Source organism: Mustelus asterias, chromosome 1, assembly GCF_964213995.1.
Source record: "Mustelus asterias chromosome 1, sMusAst1.hap1.1, whole genome shotgun sequence".
Lineage (NCBI taxonomy): Eukaryota > Metazoa > Chordata > Chondrichthyes > Carcharhiniformes > Triakidae > Mustelus > Mustelus asterias.
This window is the reverse complement of record NC_135801.1, coordinates 175,193,072-175,210,149: the sequence shown is the minus strand read 5'-3', so window position 1 is coordinate 175,210,149 and position 17,078 is coordinate 175,193,072. Positions and strand designations below refer to the sequence as shown.

The window sequence follows — 17,078 nt, the reverse complement described above, 5'->3', positions numbered from 1 at the left end:
TCCCCATGACATTCAATGGCATTAACATCACTTAGACTCTTATTTGTCATTTTCCTGCATTTACCAGAAACTCAACTGGACTGGCTACATAAATGACTCCAAGGGGTGGTCAGAGGCTGGAATTCTGTGGGAATTGGCCCATCTTCTGACTCCTTGATCCCTTTCCACCATCTACAAGGCACAAGTCATGAATGTGATAAAATACTCTTTATTTGTCTGGATGAGTGCAGCTCCAACAACACATGGAGGCTCCACATCAGCCAGGATAAAGCAGTCTGCTTGATTGGCACCCACCCATTGGTTTACATGTTTACATGTTCATTCCCTCCACCATTGGCCTCACCAAAGCTGTTGAGTAGCATCTCTCAAACCTGTGACCTCTACCATCCAGAAGAGCAAGGGCAGCAACTGCAAGGGAACCTTTAGTTATGATATGTAGACGTTTTGTATAAATTAGAGACAACAACGGTCCAATGCATCATTTCCCCGGATCGTGTTGAGCTAGACTCTGTCTTCCTGATGTCAAACTGAAACCTGGTTGTATGGATGGATGTAAATGGTGGATGTGAGAAACGGGGAGTGTACGAGTCAACATTCATCCCTAAATCAACCTGTTGAGCCATCAACAAAGGAAATCGACTACTCCTTTATCTCATTGCTGCAGACAGACTGCTTCAGTATCGAAGGAATTGCCAAATGAGCTAAACATTGTGCAATAATCACTGAACGTCTGTGTGATCTTGCAGTGTTTGCTGCTACACTCACCAACCAAACTGCAGTGATTTCAGTTCAAAAATGAAGTTAATTTTAAGCAGTTGTTTGCAGAAGCGAGACATATTGTCAAAGCTTTTCATTGTGCAGTCATCAGGAAGACACAAAAATGCCAGATTTCAAACAACAAAGAAAAGGCTACTGATTAGTTGGCAAATCGACTCTGATCAGTTTCCCTGTTGCTTTCTCCACAGCAACTCTTCGGCCAATCAGAATCAACTTGCCAACCAATCAGCATCCTTTTTCTCCTGTAGTATTAATTGTTGGCATTGTTTGAAATTTGACATTCTTGTGTTTGTCCTGATCTGTGCAAGATGAAAAGCTTCAGCAACCTGTCCCATAAGACATAGGAGCAGAATTAGGCCTCTCGGCCCATCGAGTCTCCTCTGCCATTCGATCATGGCTGATTTTTTTTTTCCTTATCCTCATTCTCCTGCCTTTTCCCCATAACCCCTGATCCCCTTATTAATCAAGAACCTATCTATCTCTGTCTTAAAGACACTCAATGACCTGGCCTCCACAGCCTTGTGCGGCAAAGAGTTCCACAGTCCCTTTGTTCAGCAATATTTACGTTAGTTTTTGTTCAGTTCAAAACATTTATTGCAGAACTTAGTTAAAAGTTTTATGGAAGCCTAAGTAAATGACATGTTGGATGAGATGTCTAAACATAACATGTCAATTTTAAATTGTAACCACCTTGAAGAAATTGAAGAGATTTGCAATTTGTTCCTGTTAGGCTGCGAGGTCTGTGGATTCTCCGGTGTAGACAGGCCTTTGTAACACAGCTGAGTTCCTGAAAGCTTTGAAGATGGTGCCAAATCTTGAAGCTGTTTAGTCTGAAGTATGGTCTCACCCGAATCATGCTAACATGATTTGGCCACTTTGCAGAATGGGCACTAAACCCAATTTAATGAGGCTTTCTCCGCTTTCCATTTGCCTCCTGGAGTTGACAGTGTGAACGACTCACTGAAGCCACGCCAAGTCTCTATCAGCTGCCACACTGTCACCAACTACAGGAGCCAATGTGAATGTAGAAACCTCGGCCAGCTTCAATCAGCTACATACTCAACTGTTTGGAGAAGCCAGTGCATGTAATTTGTTTTGAGTAGCTCCTTTGTAATTGATGCCTATGTTGCTGACAGATAATTGGAACTATTTGTCTGATATAGGGTGCCCATGACAAGGGTGGGTGATGGGAGTGCTGAGAACAGTGCACACACGTCTGTGACGGCCTGTATGCGCAGCTGTGTTTTTCAGCCACCTAGAAATGCACTGACTTTTATTTTCTTACCAGGTCTTTGCTACAAAGTTGACCTATCCACAGCCCGTGACGCCTTGGAATGTGCAGGAGCTTAGGCAAGCAGTGTTAAATGGGCCAAATTCACACCCTGGAGCTTCCATGGTCATCAATGAAGATGGGTCTCGTACTATTCTGAGTGCAACCAATGCAACCCAGAGAGAGGCCATTGCCAAACAGCTGCTCACACCAAGCACTGGCGAACAGAACATGGGGATGAAAATTGTAAGTTGAAGCCATTGGCAATTGATACTGAAGAAATATTTGAATTATTCCTTTTGCACAAAGTGAGTACAAATAAGTTAGTAATCAAAACAGAAATACTCAGCAGGTCTGGCAGCGTCTGTAGAGAGAGAAACCGAGTTAACGTTTCAGGCCAATGACCTTGCATCAGAACTGAGCAAAGAGAAACGTAATAGATTTTGAGCGGCACGGTAGCACAGTGGTTAGCACTGCTGCTTCACAGCTCCAGGGACCTGGGTTCGATTCCCGGCTTGGGTCACTGTGTGGAGTTTGCACATTCTCCTCGTGTCTGCGTGGGTTTCCTCCGGGCGCTCCGGTTTCCTCCCACAGTCCAAAGATGTGCGGGTTAGGTTGATTGGCCATGTGAAAAATTGCCCTTAGTGTCCTGAGATGCGTCGGTTAGAGGGATTAGTGGGTAAATATGTGAGGGATATGTGGATAGGGCCTGAGTGGGATTGTGGTTGGTGCAGACTCGATGGGCCGAATGGCCTCTTTCTGTACTGTAGGGTTTCTATAATTTCTATGATTTCCAAATGAATGGGAAGAGGATGAACAGAAGGAAAGGTCTGTGGTAGGCGGAGGGCAGGAGACTTTAAATGACAGGTTGATGGTGCAAGGCCAAAGGGAATGGTAAAGGGTTAAGTAAAGACACAAAAGAAGTGTCCAGAGGAGGTGTGATTAGCAGGATAGCTCTCATCCAAACGCAAAATAAGGAACCAGGAGGAAAGAAAAACACTAATCAGGAAAGAAACAAAGCCAAATGAGGTTATGAACCCAAATTGTTGAACTCGGTGTTGTGTCCAGAAGGCTATAGAGTTTCAAGTTGAAAGAGGAAGCACTGCTCCTCGAGCTTGCGTTGTGCTGCTTTGGAACACTGCAGTAGGTCAGAGGGGCAGAAAGGTGGAGAATTCATGGAGTCACACTTGTGGGCTGAACTGAAGTGTTCCTCGCAGGAGTGAGGTTTAGGGGCCTGTGAACTTTGTTGGGAGTTGGGACACTGTGTTAGGGAACTGAGGTGAACCTTCTCACCAGTCTGCCTCCCCACCCACTCCAGGCCAGCCCGCAAACTGCACTGCGAGCCACATCTCGGTGTGGAAAAACAAAAAAGGCATGTGTAGTCACACTGGTCAAATGCACAGTATGTCGGATTCTCCCAAGCCCAGTGAGAGATTCGATCCATAGAGTACAAAAACAAGGAAGATATGATGAACCTTAATAAAACACTGCCTTGGCCCTCACAACAGCATTGTGTCCAATGTGGGACATGGCACTTTTGGAAGGCTTTAGGGGAGCTGCAGAAACAGTTTCTGAGAACAGTTCCAGGGATGAGGAACTTCAGCTTTGTGGATAGATTGGAGAAATTGGGATTGTTTTTCTCGGAGAAGAGAAGATTGAGAAGAAATTTGATAAGAGGTATTCAGAATCGTGAGGGGGTCAAGGCAGAGTAGACCGAGAGAAACTATTGCCGTTGGTGGAAAGACCAACAACCAGAGGATACAAATTTAAAGTATCAAAGATGACACAACAGCGCTTTTGTTCAGGAACACACTGTCTTGAGAGTGAGCAGAGGCAGAGGGCGGCACGGTGGCACACTGATTAGCACTGCTGCCTCACAGCGCCAGGGACCCAGGTTCGATTCCCGGCTTGGATCACTGTCTGTGCAGAGTCGGCATGGTCTTCCTGTGTCTGCGTGGGTTTCTTCTGGGTTTCCTCCCACAGTCCGAAAGACATGTTGGTTAGGTGCATTGGTCATGCTAAATTCTCCCTCAGTGTACCCGAACAGGCGCCGGAGTGTGGCGACTAGGGGATTTTTACAGTAACTTCATTGCGGTGTTAATGTAGGCCTACTTGTGACACTAATAAATACATTTTAAACTTGAAACTTAATCATGGCTTTTAAAAGGGAATTGAATGAGTACCTGAGTAAATACATTTGCAGTGCTATGGGGGAAGGGTGTGGGAGTGGTACAGGCTTGGTGGGCCAAGTGGCCTCTGTAATGTAACCATTCTATGGCTTCAATTGTTTTTTCCATCTTTTGTATTACATTTCGTTAGCAGATCTCAGTTTGCATTGCTCCTCATTTGTTTGGAATGTGGACAGATCACCTATCAGACAATAAACATTTTCTACCACTGTCCTAGTGTTTACGGGCCATTGGAATCTCTCCAATCAAGGCAGGGTATTCAGAACTGAGCTTTATATGGAGCTGCAGGAAAGTGGTGTTTGATATGAAAAGAGGAAGCTGAGCCTCAGCCTTGGAGAGGATGTGGAATATGTAGAAATAATGAGGCCAAGAAGATCAATGGACACTAAGCCTGGAGCCATCAAAAACAAGAGCTTTTATTGCCAGTTGAGTTTGAATCTAATGTGTCCACACAACTTAACAAAAAAATGAAGTAATACAATATTTTATATAATTTTGTCAGGTGTGCCGGCACATTAAGAATGGAGATGTTCTGTTGCTGAACCGCCAACCAACTTTGCACAGGCCCTCCATACAGGCCCATCTTGCCCGTATCCTCCCAGGAGAGAAGGTTCTGAGGCTTCACTATGCGAACTGTAAAGCCTACAACGCTGACTTTGATGGTGATGAAATGAATGCACACTTCCCACAGAATGAACTTGGCCGAGCAGAGGCCTATGTGATTGCCAGTACCGATGAGCAATATTTGGTTCCCAAGGCAAGTACATTGGGCGCTATTTTACCATTTTGATTTTAAGTGCTGGGCGAACTTGAAACTGGGAGTGTTTCAGATCCGACTTTTAGACGCCCCCATTCGCACTCTGCCTGAAAAAATATCAGCGATTCCGAATCGCGCTGCACCCTGTGGGCGAGGATTAACATGTCCGAAATCCTGCAGCTGCGATCGGCACCTCCAACTGCGCATGCTCAGGACAAAAAAATGATAGAATACGGCTCCCCTTCTGCGCCGATTCTGAATGGGCGAATGCGATGGTAAAGGGGGAAGTGCCGGTAAGATTGGGCATGCAGCCCATTAAGTCAATTTAAATGGATGCAAATGCATTTAAGTGGCCATCGCGCCCGTTTCAGGTGCGGTCCCAATCATGGCTGTTTTCAGGCCTTGGTAAAGGGGGAACCGGCGTGGAGACGGGCGTGGATCACGCTACTCGCCTCACGCCAGACTTTACCAAGTTTTCGCACCCGAAAATGGGCGCACCTTGATGGTAAAATCGGACCCATAATGTAGTTAGCACTGCTATCGCACAGCGCCAGGGACCCGGGCTTGATTCCCGGCTTGGGTCACTGTCTGTGTGGAGTCTACATGTTCTCCCCATGTCTGCGTGGGTTTCCTCCAGGTGCTCTGGTTTCCTCCCACAGTCCAAAGATGTGTGGGTTAGGTGGATTAGCCATGCTAAATTGCCCCTTAGTGTCAGGGGGACTAGCTAGGGTAAATGCATGGACTTATGGGGATAGGACCTGGGTAGGATTGTGGTTGGTGCAGACTCGATGGTCTCCTTCTGCACTGTAGGACTCTATGATCTATGAAAGCAAGTAAAGATGGAAAATTATCCTGATTTTACTTGAGTGGAAAAGTAACATATTGCAGAGTGGATATTGTACAATTCCCCATCCTTTGCTTTTTGCATCTTGTCACTGATTGCCAACTTCCTGACTGGGCTGTAGTTTCACAGGTGCTGACAAGGCAAGTACAAGCCCAAGTGACTATTTCTAATGGAGAATATAGGCAGCTTTTTTCTACTGAGAATGAGGATATAGGCCGAGTTCCAACCTGTAGCACACTTAATTAGTTAAGTGTGCACCATGAGTGAGTTAAAGCAACCTTTTGCCGAACATGGGATTGTAAGGGCGTGCAGGGAACAGACATTTCCACAGATGGAGAAAGATGAACTGTATGAAAGTAAACATTTAGCATTGTCTGTATTAGTCTGGAATATGCCTATCTGATCACTGGCACTTTGAGAAATGGTACTGAGCCACGGTAATGGGATAATTGAAAGAGATTACAGAGGATAAAATATATTTTAGTTGTGTGCATGTTTATAATTTATTGGATATACTGGCACCTGAAAGTATCTTTGCTTCACATTGATTTATTGATAACGGGCATGGTATGTGACGATCAAAGGACACAATGGTACTTGGGTGTGAGCAAATTGCAGCATAGGACACTCGTGGGAATTGTGAGCATGGTGCCTCTGTAAAGACTTGACTCTATTGTTACTACTGTAATAAAAACAGAAAATGCTGGATAAATTCAGCTGCTTTGGCAGCATCTATGGAGAGAAACAGAGTTAACGTTTCAGATCTAAATGATCCTTCTACAGAACTTGTTTCCACAGATGCTGCCAGACATGCTGAGTTTATCCAACGTTTTTATCTACCTTGATGCGCTTTAAGACTTCCAGCACCACCTCCTCTGTAATATGTACACTCCTCAAGACATCACTATTTATTTCCCCAAGTTCCCTATCATCCATGCTTTTCTCAATAGTAAATACTGATGAGAAATATTCATTTAGGATCTCACCCCTTAGTGGATCCACACACAGATGACCTTGTTGATCCTTAAGAGGTCCTACTCTCTCCCTTGTTACTCTTTTGCCCTTTATGTATTTGTAGAAGCTCTTTGAATTCTCCTTTGCCTTAGCTGCCAAAACAATCTCATGTCCCCTTTTTGCCATCCTGATTTCTCTCTCAACTCTACTCCTGCACCCGCTATACTCTTCAAGGGATTCACTTGATCCCAGCTGCCTGTGCATGTCATGTGCCTCTTTCTTCTTCTTGACCAGGGCCTCAATATCCCGAGTCATCCAGGGTTCCCTACTTCTGCCAGTCCTGCCCTTCACTCTAAGAGGAATGTGTTTATCCTGAACTCTGGTGAACACACTTTTGAAAGCCTGCCACTTACCAGACATCCCTTTGCCTTCCCAGAGACTCCCCCAGTTAACTTTTGAAAGTTCCTGCCTGATACCATCAAAATTTGCCTTGCCCCAATTTAGGATTTTCTGTTTTTATTTCAGATTTCCAGCATCCACAGTATTTTGCTTTTATTTATTTGTTGCTGCTGTATATGTACTGTGGTGAAGGTAATGTGATGAATTTGAATGAGGGAACACGGAGTAGGGGAATGGCAGTAGGTGTAGGAATGCACTGCAGACACTGATGAATAGGAATTCTGAGAGTATGGGGGCAATACATTTGAGCCCAGTTGCATCCTTATCTGATGTTACTCCACTCACTTCCCAACTCTCTTTTTTTCCTTGCCTTTTAAATCTAGTCTTCCGAGGTGGTAATATTTTAAGCTGAAATTACTTCCCTAACTTTTCCATGCTCCCCACCTAATGGCTGGGGTTCTCCCAAAAAAATTCTAAGTGTTGAATTTGGGTGAAAACTGGAGTAAATCATGATGGTTTTTTTTCAGTGAGAGTTCAGAGAAGAATCTCCCACACTCTGTGCACTGCAGAGTGCATTCGTGTGAATCCCGTTGAAAAGCTGTGGACGGGGCCTATTCCCGCTGGTGAGGCCGGCAGCATAGCACTGAGTGGGCCACTGCACATGCGCTGATCTGTCGGTGCCAAGCTCGGCGCGTACGCAGTGTTAATTTGCAACCTGTTCTCACTGGGGCAACGACTTAAGTCAGAACAATGTGAGTGTTCTGCCTTCCATTGGATGAGAGAGGATGTTGCCTCTCTCTCTTTCTCTAGGAGGTAATCTTGTTGTTGCCTCCCCGTGGATATTGCGTCATTGATTAAATGTAAAACATTCTTTGATATTTTCCACTAGGATGGCAAACCTTTGGCAGGTCTAATTCAGGATCACATGGTTTCTGGCACCAGCATGACAATCCGAGGCTGTTTCTTCACCCGAGAACAGTACATGGAGCTCGTCTACCGAGGCCTCACAGACAAAAAGGGCCGGGTGAAGATTCTTCAACCCGCTGTGATTAAACCGTACCCACTCTGGACTGGAAAGCAGGTGATTCCGCTGACTGTCAAGCTGTCAGAAGTTGTTAAGAGGTTAATTAGTACTGGAATGATAAATTGTGCATGGTTAGAGGCTATAGAAATCAGTTTAAGCAGAGATCCACCCTCACTCTCACCTGCAAGCTCCAGCAACCAAACCTTGAAAAAAAATTTAATTCCATTTCATGCCCTGTTTATTGCTTCTGAATTTAGCGAGGGTAATAAAGGAACAGTTTTGTTTTATCACCGGGTGCCGATTTATTTTGATGGGATGTGTGTGGTTGGAAAATCTTACTCCACGGAGTCACTTTTGATGGAGTGGGTGATTTTGCAGAAGCCCTTCCTGAATTTAAGCATAATATAACTTTGCTGACTTTTATTCAGCTTCTTTTGCATAGGAACAGGGGTGGACTGTTCAGCCCTCAAGCCTGTTCTACCATTGTATCAGATCATCATTGATCTGTACCTTCATCCCTCTGCCTCGGCCTTTATAACCACTAATACCCCTGTCTTACAATGCCTTGCATTATTATTTTTTTGGACCTGATAATACTCTTTGCCAGTTCCCCCTGACAATATTGTCACTTGTTATTTAAAAACAAAAATATCAGACCAGAAAAAATAAGTAGATAAGCACGGTTCTCCCACCAAGGTGAGTTTGGGCGATTGGGGGATTCCCCATGTGATTTGTGCCCTTGAAACATTGCTGGCCAGGAACGTGCCAGCTCCTGACCTGAGCTTCCACTTGGCTGCAGTGACCAAATCCTCATCAACTGCTACCTGAGACTGGTAGCTGCAGTGTAACTGTGCTACCTGATAATATGTCTGCACTGTTCCAACTTCTGAAGAAAAATATTGACCGACTGATCGGGCCTGGTATCATTTCTGCCATCTCCCCACTCGGGATGTATTTGATATACTTCTTAACATCAAAATATATATTAGGGAGAAGGAAAGCTTCTGTTCTTCATAGTGAGGATGAAAAAGCTGTCTGTCAGGAGGCACCCATGGCAAAAAATCAAGAACCTGGTTTGGCATCTTAGTTGAATGGGATTGATATCTGGGGGTGGAATGTGTGGCAGCAGCGGAGGGAGGGGCATGGTGTGGGAGTCTTAAAGAGAAAAGGAATCAAATAACAAATGAAGAGTATTCACCCAGTGACTTGAATAACGAGAGCAAATTCACCATGGTTGTGAGCCATGCAGAACAGGAAGGTTGTCACGAGCGATCCTCCTTTTTGGTGAGTCAGCTGACCTTGGGCGGGGCCTTGGTAGAGGATGCTGCAGCTCACCTCAGCCTCTCTTGACTAACGGAATTGGGGACGTGGGAACCAGGCAGGCTGTTGAATGGTATGGAATGACTCCTCCTGCACATCACTACTGGTAAGTGTGGATGTTAAATGGGGGCAGGATTGGACATTGCTGTCAAACCATCCACACTCGATAGATCATCGACTCTGAGTTCAAGCTCACACTTGGTTGCTTGGGCAAGGTGAGAGAGTGGTACCCGCTAGCCTTGGAATCATTTTTGAGCTGAAGTTAGTACCTTTGTTGAAGGAACAGAGAATATGGGAGTAGGGAAAAATGTTAACCCAGCTTGAACTGCATCAGAATAAAGAATGTTAATATGACCCTGATGCATATCGAATGCAGTAGATGGCTTGTGATGATTGTGTTAATAAATAGCTATTTATTACTGTACTGTCACTGGTTGATTCCTATTTCTCTATGCTGTATCTAAACACATTGCTGCCTTCTCAGGTTGTCTCTACGTTGCTGATTAACGTGATCCCCAAGGATCAAATACCATTGAACTTAATAGGAAAATCTAAAATCAGCGGGAAGGCTTGGGTTAAAGAAGCACAGCGCATGGTGGTAAACTTCGATCCAGAATGGATGTCTGAGTCCAAGGTCAGTTAATACTTGCAATGTGCTTTGCAATCTTGGGACTGTTCAAAATTGAATTTTTGTGCTTGGTGGTTTTCCCTCTCGCCTTCTGACCTCACATACAGGGTTATTAATCTGTGAGCTGCAGGCACCTGTGACAACTCAGCCTGGCTCTCGTCCTCCCTTTGAGAGTTTGGACAGTGTGAGATTTAGTGGGGTATTTGTCAGTTTGGCGAGATGGGTAGGCTGGAGCGTCTGTGAATACAGTCTGAGCCTGTTGTTGTCCTTGCCACAAGCGGACTTGCTGGATAGTGATCAGGAGTGGATAAAGCCAGGTGATTTCCCCGTTCTCCAGCTCAGCTGCCAGATCCAAATACTTCCCCTGGCTGGGATCAGTTAACCTGTCTTAGACAAGGCAAACTGGAGTGGGAATTCTTACTCTGTAGGGTTGGGTAAGTAGTCTCACTGCACCAGGTTAAAGTCCAACAGGCTTATTTGGTAGCACGGGCTTCCGGAGCGTCGCTCCTTCATCAGGTGGAACTTGCCTGATGAAGGAGCGGCACTCCGAAAGCTCGTGCTACCAAATAAACCTGTTGGATTTTAACCTGGTGTTGTGAGAGTGCTTACTGTGCCCAGTCCAATGCTGGCAACTCTACATCATCTGTGGGGCTAACAGTGTCTTTATCAACTGGGTCACTTGGAGCTTGGCTTTTTGAAAATATTTTCTGGGATGCGGGTGGCGCTAAAATAGTGACAGATTGTCAAAGGAACTAATTCAATGCAAAATACTTTGGGACATTTTTGAAAGATGTGATATGATATAATATAAATTCAAGTTCTTTCTGTCTTAATGTTTTTGTTAAATTAGCGCATCGATTTTTTCAGTGATGTTGCTAATATGGCTGAATGTGATTTCATCCAATTAGTGTTTATTGCACTTACACTGGTTCTCTTTGGGACGACAGGTTGTCATTCTGGAAGGAGAGCTGCTGTGTGGCGTTCTGGACAAGGCACATTATGGCAGCTCAGCCTATGGCCTGGTCCACTGCTGTCAGGAACTGTACGGTGGTGAGACAAGTGGAAAAGTACTGACCTCTCTGGCTCGTCTCTTCACCGCTTACCTCCAGCTATACAGGGGATTTACTTTAGGTAACAGCTTGTGACTTACCATATGATACTTCATCTGTCCCTCTCGTCTGCTTCAAACTTTTATTCAGGAGCACAGGAGTAGGAGGAGTCCTTTTGGCCCCTTGAGCCTGCTCTGCCAATTAACTGGATCATGGATGATCTTCTACTCAATGCCATTATCCCATATTGTCCCCATATCCCTTAATGTCATTGATACCCAGAAATCTATCGACTGCTGCTTTGAACGTACTCCATGGCTGAGCCTCCATATCCCTCTGGGATGGAGAATTGTAACGATTTACCACCCTCTGACTGAATAAATTTCTCCTCATCTCGGTCCTGAAAAGCCTACCTAGATTGTGTCCCCTGCTTCTAGGTGGCCGCCTACCTCCTACTATCACCCGCCAACTTGGGGAAATGTCCTTGCATCGACCCTGTCAAGCCCTGTAAGAATTTTGTGCGTACTTCAATGAGATCACCTTTCCAGAGAACTCGAGAGAATACTGATATTGAGGAAAGACATTAGCATAGATAATGTGGAATCCGTATGAATGGAGTAAAGAAACAACAAGGGGCAAAAAACATTGGTGGGGATGGTATACAGACCACCAAAATGTAGTGGTAATGTTGAGAAAAGCATTAGACAAGAAATCAGAGTTTCATGTGTTAAAGGAACATCTGTGATTATGGGTGACTTTAATCTGCATATAGATTGGGAGAGTCAAATTAGTTACAGTACAATAAAGGAGGAATTTCTGGAGTGCATACCGGATGGTTTTCTGGAGCAATACGTTAAGGAACCAACAAGGGAGCAGGCCATCTTGGACTGGGTGTTGTGCAATGAGAAAGATTTAATTGTGAGAGCACCCTTGGGGACGAGTGACCATAATATGGGTGAATTCTTTGTCAAGGCGGATAGCGATGTAGTTGATTCTGAGACTAAGTTCCTGCATCTCAATAAAGGTAGCTATGATGGTGTGAGGCATGAATTGGCCATGATGGATTGGGAAACATTATTGAAAGGAAAGACAGTGGACAGGCAATGGCAGGCATTTAAAGAACAAATAGGTGAACTCCAGAAGTTGTTTGTTCCTGTTTGGCGTAAGAGTGGTAAGGGAATTGTGGCCAAACCTTGGCTTTCAAGGGAAATTAGAGATAGTATCAGATTCAAGGAAGAAGCATACAAATTGGTAAGGGAAAGAAATAGGCCTGAGGATTGGGAGTAGTTTAAAATTCAGCAAAGGAGGATCAAGGGATTGATTAAGAAGGGAAAAATAGAGCGAAAGTTAGCCAGTGGGGAACATAAAAACTGACTGTAAAAGTTTCTATAGGTATGTAAAGAGAAAAAGATTGACAACAACGAATGTTGGCCCCTTACAGTCAGAAATGGGATAATTCATAATGGGGAATAAAGAAATGGCTGAGGGATTAAATTTATACTTTGCTTCAGTCTTCACAAAGGAAGACACGAATAATGTACCAGAAGTGCTGAGAGAAATGTGTTTTAGTGAGGAGCTGAAGGAAATCAGCATTAGTAGAGAAATGGTTTTTGGGGAAATTGATGGAATTGAAGATGGATTAATCTCCAGGTCCTGATAATCTTCATCCCAGAGTACTTAAGGAAGTGGCCCTGGAAATAGTAGATCCATTGTTGGTTATTTTCCAAAATTTTTTGAACTCTGGAATAGTTCCTACATATTGGAGGGTAGCTAATGTAAGCCCGCTATTCAAAAAGGGAGGTAGAGAGAAAACAGGGAACTATAGACCAGTGAGCCTAACATGCGTGCGTGTGTCTATCCGCCCGTACCCATCCCCCTCTCTATCCCTTCTTTCCCTTCCATCCCTCTCTTCTATCTCTATGGGTGGCTATGGGCTTGTTTCTTTTGTTAAACAAGGCAAACAGGATTACGAAATCCAGAATACTTTGCCAACTTGAAATGGGTTCATCACTTGTTTCATTCTATACAAGGGTCCACTGCACTTCAGAAGAAAGCAATTGGCCCCCTCAAGTGCTCTGAAACATCCTGAGGATTTACCAAGATGTTGTTTGCAGATGCTACCTTAGCTGTAAGATATTATGAAAATGTCTCTGTTGTCGTATACATTTTTGAAAGCTTAAAAGCTCTGCTGCAGTATAAGAAGAAAGATTTCTCTTGAATGAATGGAGATAAAAGTTTTCTGTCCAGCTTGTAAACGTTTGCGAAACTTTTCAAATTAGATGTGGAAGATATCCTAGTGAAGCCCAAGGCAAATACAAAGAGGCAGAAGATCATTGCAGAATCGACACGGTGTGGAGCCAAGGTAAAGATACGAATGGTTAAACAGTGCAGTGAGCTTGACTTGCATCTCATGATTAAAATTGAATGTGATGATAAAAGGCCCATATTGGCAGTCAAGTCTTGGAAATGAGATAAGAAATGTGAAGTTGCAAACGTTTTCCCTTTTAGATGTTTAAATGAGTGGCTCTGTTCTTTGATGTTGCTGGAGGGGAGAAGAGAGAAGAAGAGTTGCTGATTTCTTCTCCCCGCCACTGCTTAGATGCGGGAGGGACATGGGCATGCATCCTGGATCATCAGCCTGGTGGATGAATAATCAGGGTTCCAAAAATTTTAGTAGAAGGGTGAAAAATAAACAAAGAACAAAGAAAAGTGCAGCACAGGAACAGGCCCTTCAGCCCTCCAAACCTGTGCCGATCATGATGTCTGCCTAAACTAAAACCATATGCACTTAACGGAGTCCGTGTCCTTCTAGAGTGCAGAGGAGATTTACCAGGATGCTGCCTGGTTTGGAGTGTCGGTCTTATGAGGAAAGGTTGAGGGAGCTGGGGCTGTTCTCTCTGGAGCGGAGGAGATTGAGGGGAGACTTAATAGAGGTTTATAAAATGATGAAGGGGATAGATCGAGTGAACGTTCAAAGACTATTTCCTCGGGTGGATGGAGCTATTACGAGGGGGCATAACTATAGGGTTCATGGTGGGAGATATAGGAAGGATATCAGAGGTAGGTTCTTCACGCAGAGAGTGGTTGGGGTGTGGAATGGACTGCCTGCAGTGATAGTGGAGTCAGACACTTTAGGAACATTTAAGCGGTTATTGGATAGGCACATGGAGCACACCAGGATGGTAGGGAGTGGGATAGCTTGATCTTGGTTTCAGATGAAGGTCGGCACAACATCGTGGGCCGAAGGGCCTGTTCTGTGCTGTACTGTTCTATGTTCTATTCCCATCCTATTCATGGATTCATCTTGTTGCCCCTTAAGTGCAATATACATTGAATAGTAAAAATGACTTATTTTTAAAAACACGTGTTAGCAGTGAAGCGTTTTTGTCTGTCATAAGAACATAAGAACATAAGAAATAGGAGCAGGAGTAGGCCATCTAGCCCCTCGAGCCTGCCCCGCCATTCAATAAGATCATGGCTGATCTGACGTGGATCAGTACCACTTACCCGCCTGATCCCCATAACCCTTAATTCCCTTACCGCTCAGGAATCCATCCATCCGCGCTTTAAACATATTCAGCGAGGTAGCCTCCACCACCTCAGTGGGCAGAGAATTCCAGAGATTCACCACCCTCTGGGAGAAGAAGTTCCTCCTCAACTCTGTCTTAAACCGACCCCCCTTTATTTTGAGGCTGTGTCCTCTAGTTTTAACTTCCTTACTAAGTGGAAAGAATCTCTCCGCCTCCACCCTATCCAGCCCCCGCATTATCTTATAAGTCTCCATAAGATCCCCCCTCATCCTTCTAAACTCCAACGAGTACAAACCCAATCTCCTCAGCCTCTCCTCATAATCCAAACCCCTCATCTCCGGTATCAACCTGGTGAACCTTCTCTGCACTCCCTCCAATGCCAATATATCCTTCCTCATATAAGGGGACCAATACTGCACACAGTATTCCAGCTGCGGCCTCACCAATGCCCTGTACAGGTGCATCAAGACATCCCTGCTTTTATATTCTATCCCCTTCGCAATATAGGCCAACATCCCATTTGCCTTCTTGATCACCTGTTGTACCTGCAGACTGGGCTTTTGCGTCTCATGCACAAGGACCCCCAGGTCCCTTTGCACGGTAGCATGTTTTAATTTGTTTCCATTGAGATAGTAATCCCATTTGTTATTATTTCCTCCAAAGTGTATAACCTCGCATTTATCAACGTTATACTCCATTTGCCATATCCTCGCCCACTCACTCAGCCTGTCCAAATCTCTCTGCAGATCTTCTCCGTCCTCCACACGATTCACTTTTCCACTTATCTTTGTGTCGTCTGCAAACTTCGTTACCCTACACTCCGTCCCCTCCTCCAGATCATCTATATAAATGGTAAATAGTTGCGGCCCGAGTACCGATCCCTGCGGCACGCCACTAGTTACCTTCCTCCAACCGGAAAAACACCCATGTATTCCGACTCTTTGCTTCCTGTCGGATAGCCAGTCCCCAATCCACTTTAACACACTACCCCCAACTCCGTGTGCCCTAATCTTCTTCAGTAGCCTTTTATGGGGCACCTTATCAAACGCCTTTTGGAAATCCAAAAACACCGCATCCACCGGTTCTCCTCCATCAACCGCCCTAGTCACATCTTCATAAAAATCCAACATGTTCGTCAAGCACGACTTTCCCCTCATGAATCCATGCTGCGTCTGATTGATCGAACCATTTCTATCCAGATGCCCTGCTATCTCCTCTTTAATAATGGATTCCAGCATTTTCCCTACTACAGACGTTAAGCTGACCGGCCTATAGTTACCCGCCTTTTGTCTCCTTCCTTTTTTAAACAGCGGCGTAACATTAGCCGTTTTCCAATCAACCGGCACTACCCCAGAATGCAACGAGTTTTGATAAATAATCACTAACGCATCCACTATTACCTCTGACATTTCTTTCAATACCCTGGGATGCATTCCATCCGGACCCGGGGACTTGTCCACCTTCAGTCCCATTAGTCTACCCAGCACTGCCTCTCTGGTTACATTAATTGTATTAAGTATTTCTCCTGCTGCCAACCCTCTATCGTTAATATTTGGCAAACTATTTGTGTCCTCCACCGTGAAGACCGACACAAAAAACTTATTTAAAGACTCAGCCATATCCTCATTTCCCACTATTAACTCCCCCCTCTCGTCCTCCAAGGGTCCAACATTCACTCTAGCCACTCTATTCCTTTTTATATATTTATAAAAACTTTTACTATCATTTTTTATATTAATTGCTAGCCTAGCTTCATAGTCTATCCTTCCTTTCTTTATCGCTTTCTTAGTCTCTCTTTGTTGTTTCTTAAATTTTTCCCAATCACTTGTTTCTCCACTATTTTTGGCCACTCTGTACGCAGCTGTTTTTATTTTAATACTCTCCTTTATTTCCTTCGTTATCCACGGCTGGTTCTCCCTTTTCTTACAATCCTTGTTTTTTGCTGGAATATATTTTTGCTGAGAACTGAAAAGGATCTCCTTAAAAATCCTCCACTGTTCCTCAGCTATCCTACCTGCCAGCCTGCTCTCCCAGTCTACCTTAGCCAATTCATCCCTCATCCTATCATATTTCCCTCTGTTCAAACAGAGGACACTGGTTTGGGACCAAACTTTCTCCTCTTCCATCTGAATCAGAAATTCGACCATATTGTGGTCACTAGACCCAAGAGGGTCCTTCACAATAAGATCCTTAATTCTACCTACCTCGTTACACAATACCAGATCCAAAATAGCTCGTTCCCTCGTCGGTTCCGTAACATGCTGTTCAAGGAAACTATCCCGACAGCATTCTAAGAACTCTTCCTCCATTCCACCCTTACCGACTTGAGTCTGCCAG

General features: G+C 44.5%; 1 protein-coding gene across 2 annotated transcripts in view; it reads left to right on the top strand.

The window, feature by feature from the left end:
* polr1a (RNA polymerase I subunit A) overlaps positions 1–17,078 on the top strand; it is a 139,239-nt gene that overhangs the window by 31,004 nt on the left and 91,157 nt on the right. For both annotated transcript variants that reach the window (XM_078223480.1, XM_078223491.1), the window contains exons 12-17: positions 2,066–2,293; positions 4,739–4,993; positions 8,080–8,271; positions 10,019–10,168; positions 11,110–11,293; positions 13,491–13,573. In XM_078223480.1, the coding sequence (XP_078079606.1) occupies positions 2,066–2,293; positions 4,739–4,993; positions 8,080–8,271; positions 10,019–10,168; positions 11,110–11,293; positions 13,491–13,573 (1,092 nt within the window). The remainder of the gene's footprint in view (positions 1–2,065; positions 2,294–4,738; positions 4,994–8,079; positions 8,272–10,018; positions 10,169–11,109; positions 11,294–13,490; positions 13,574–17,078) is intronic.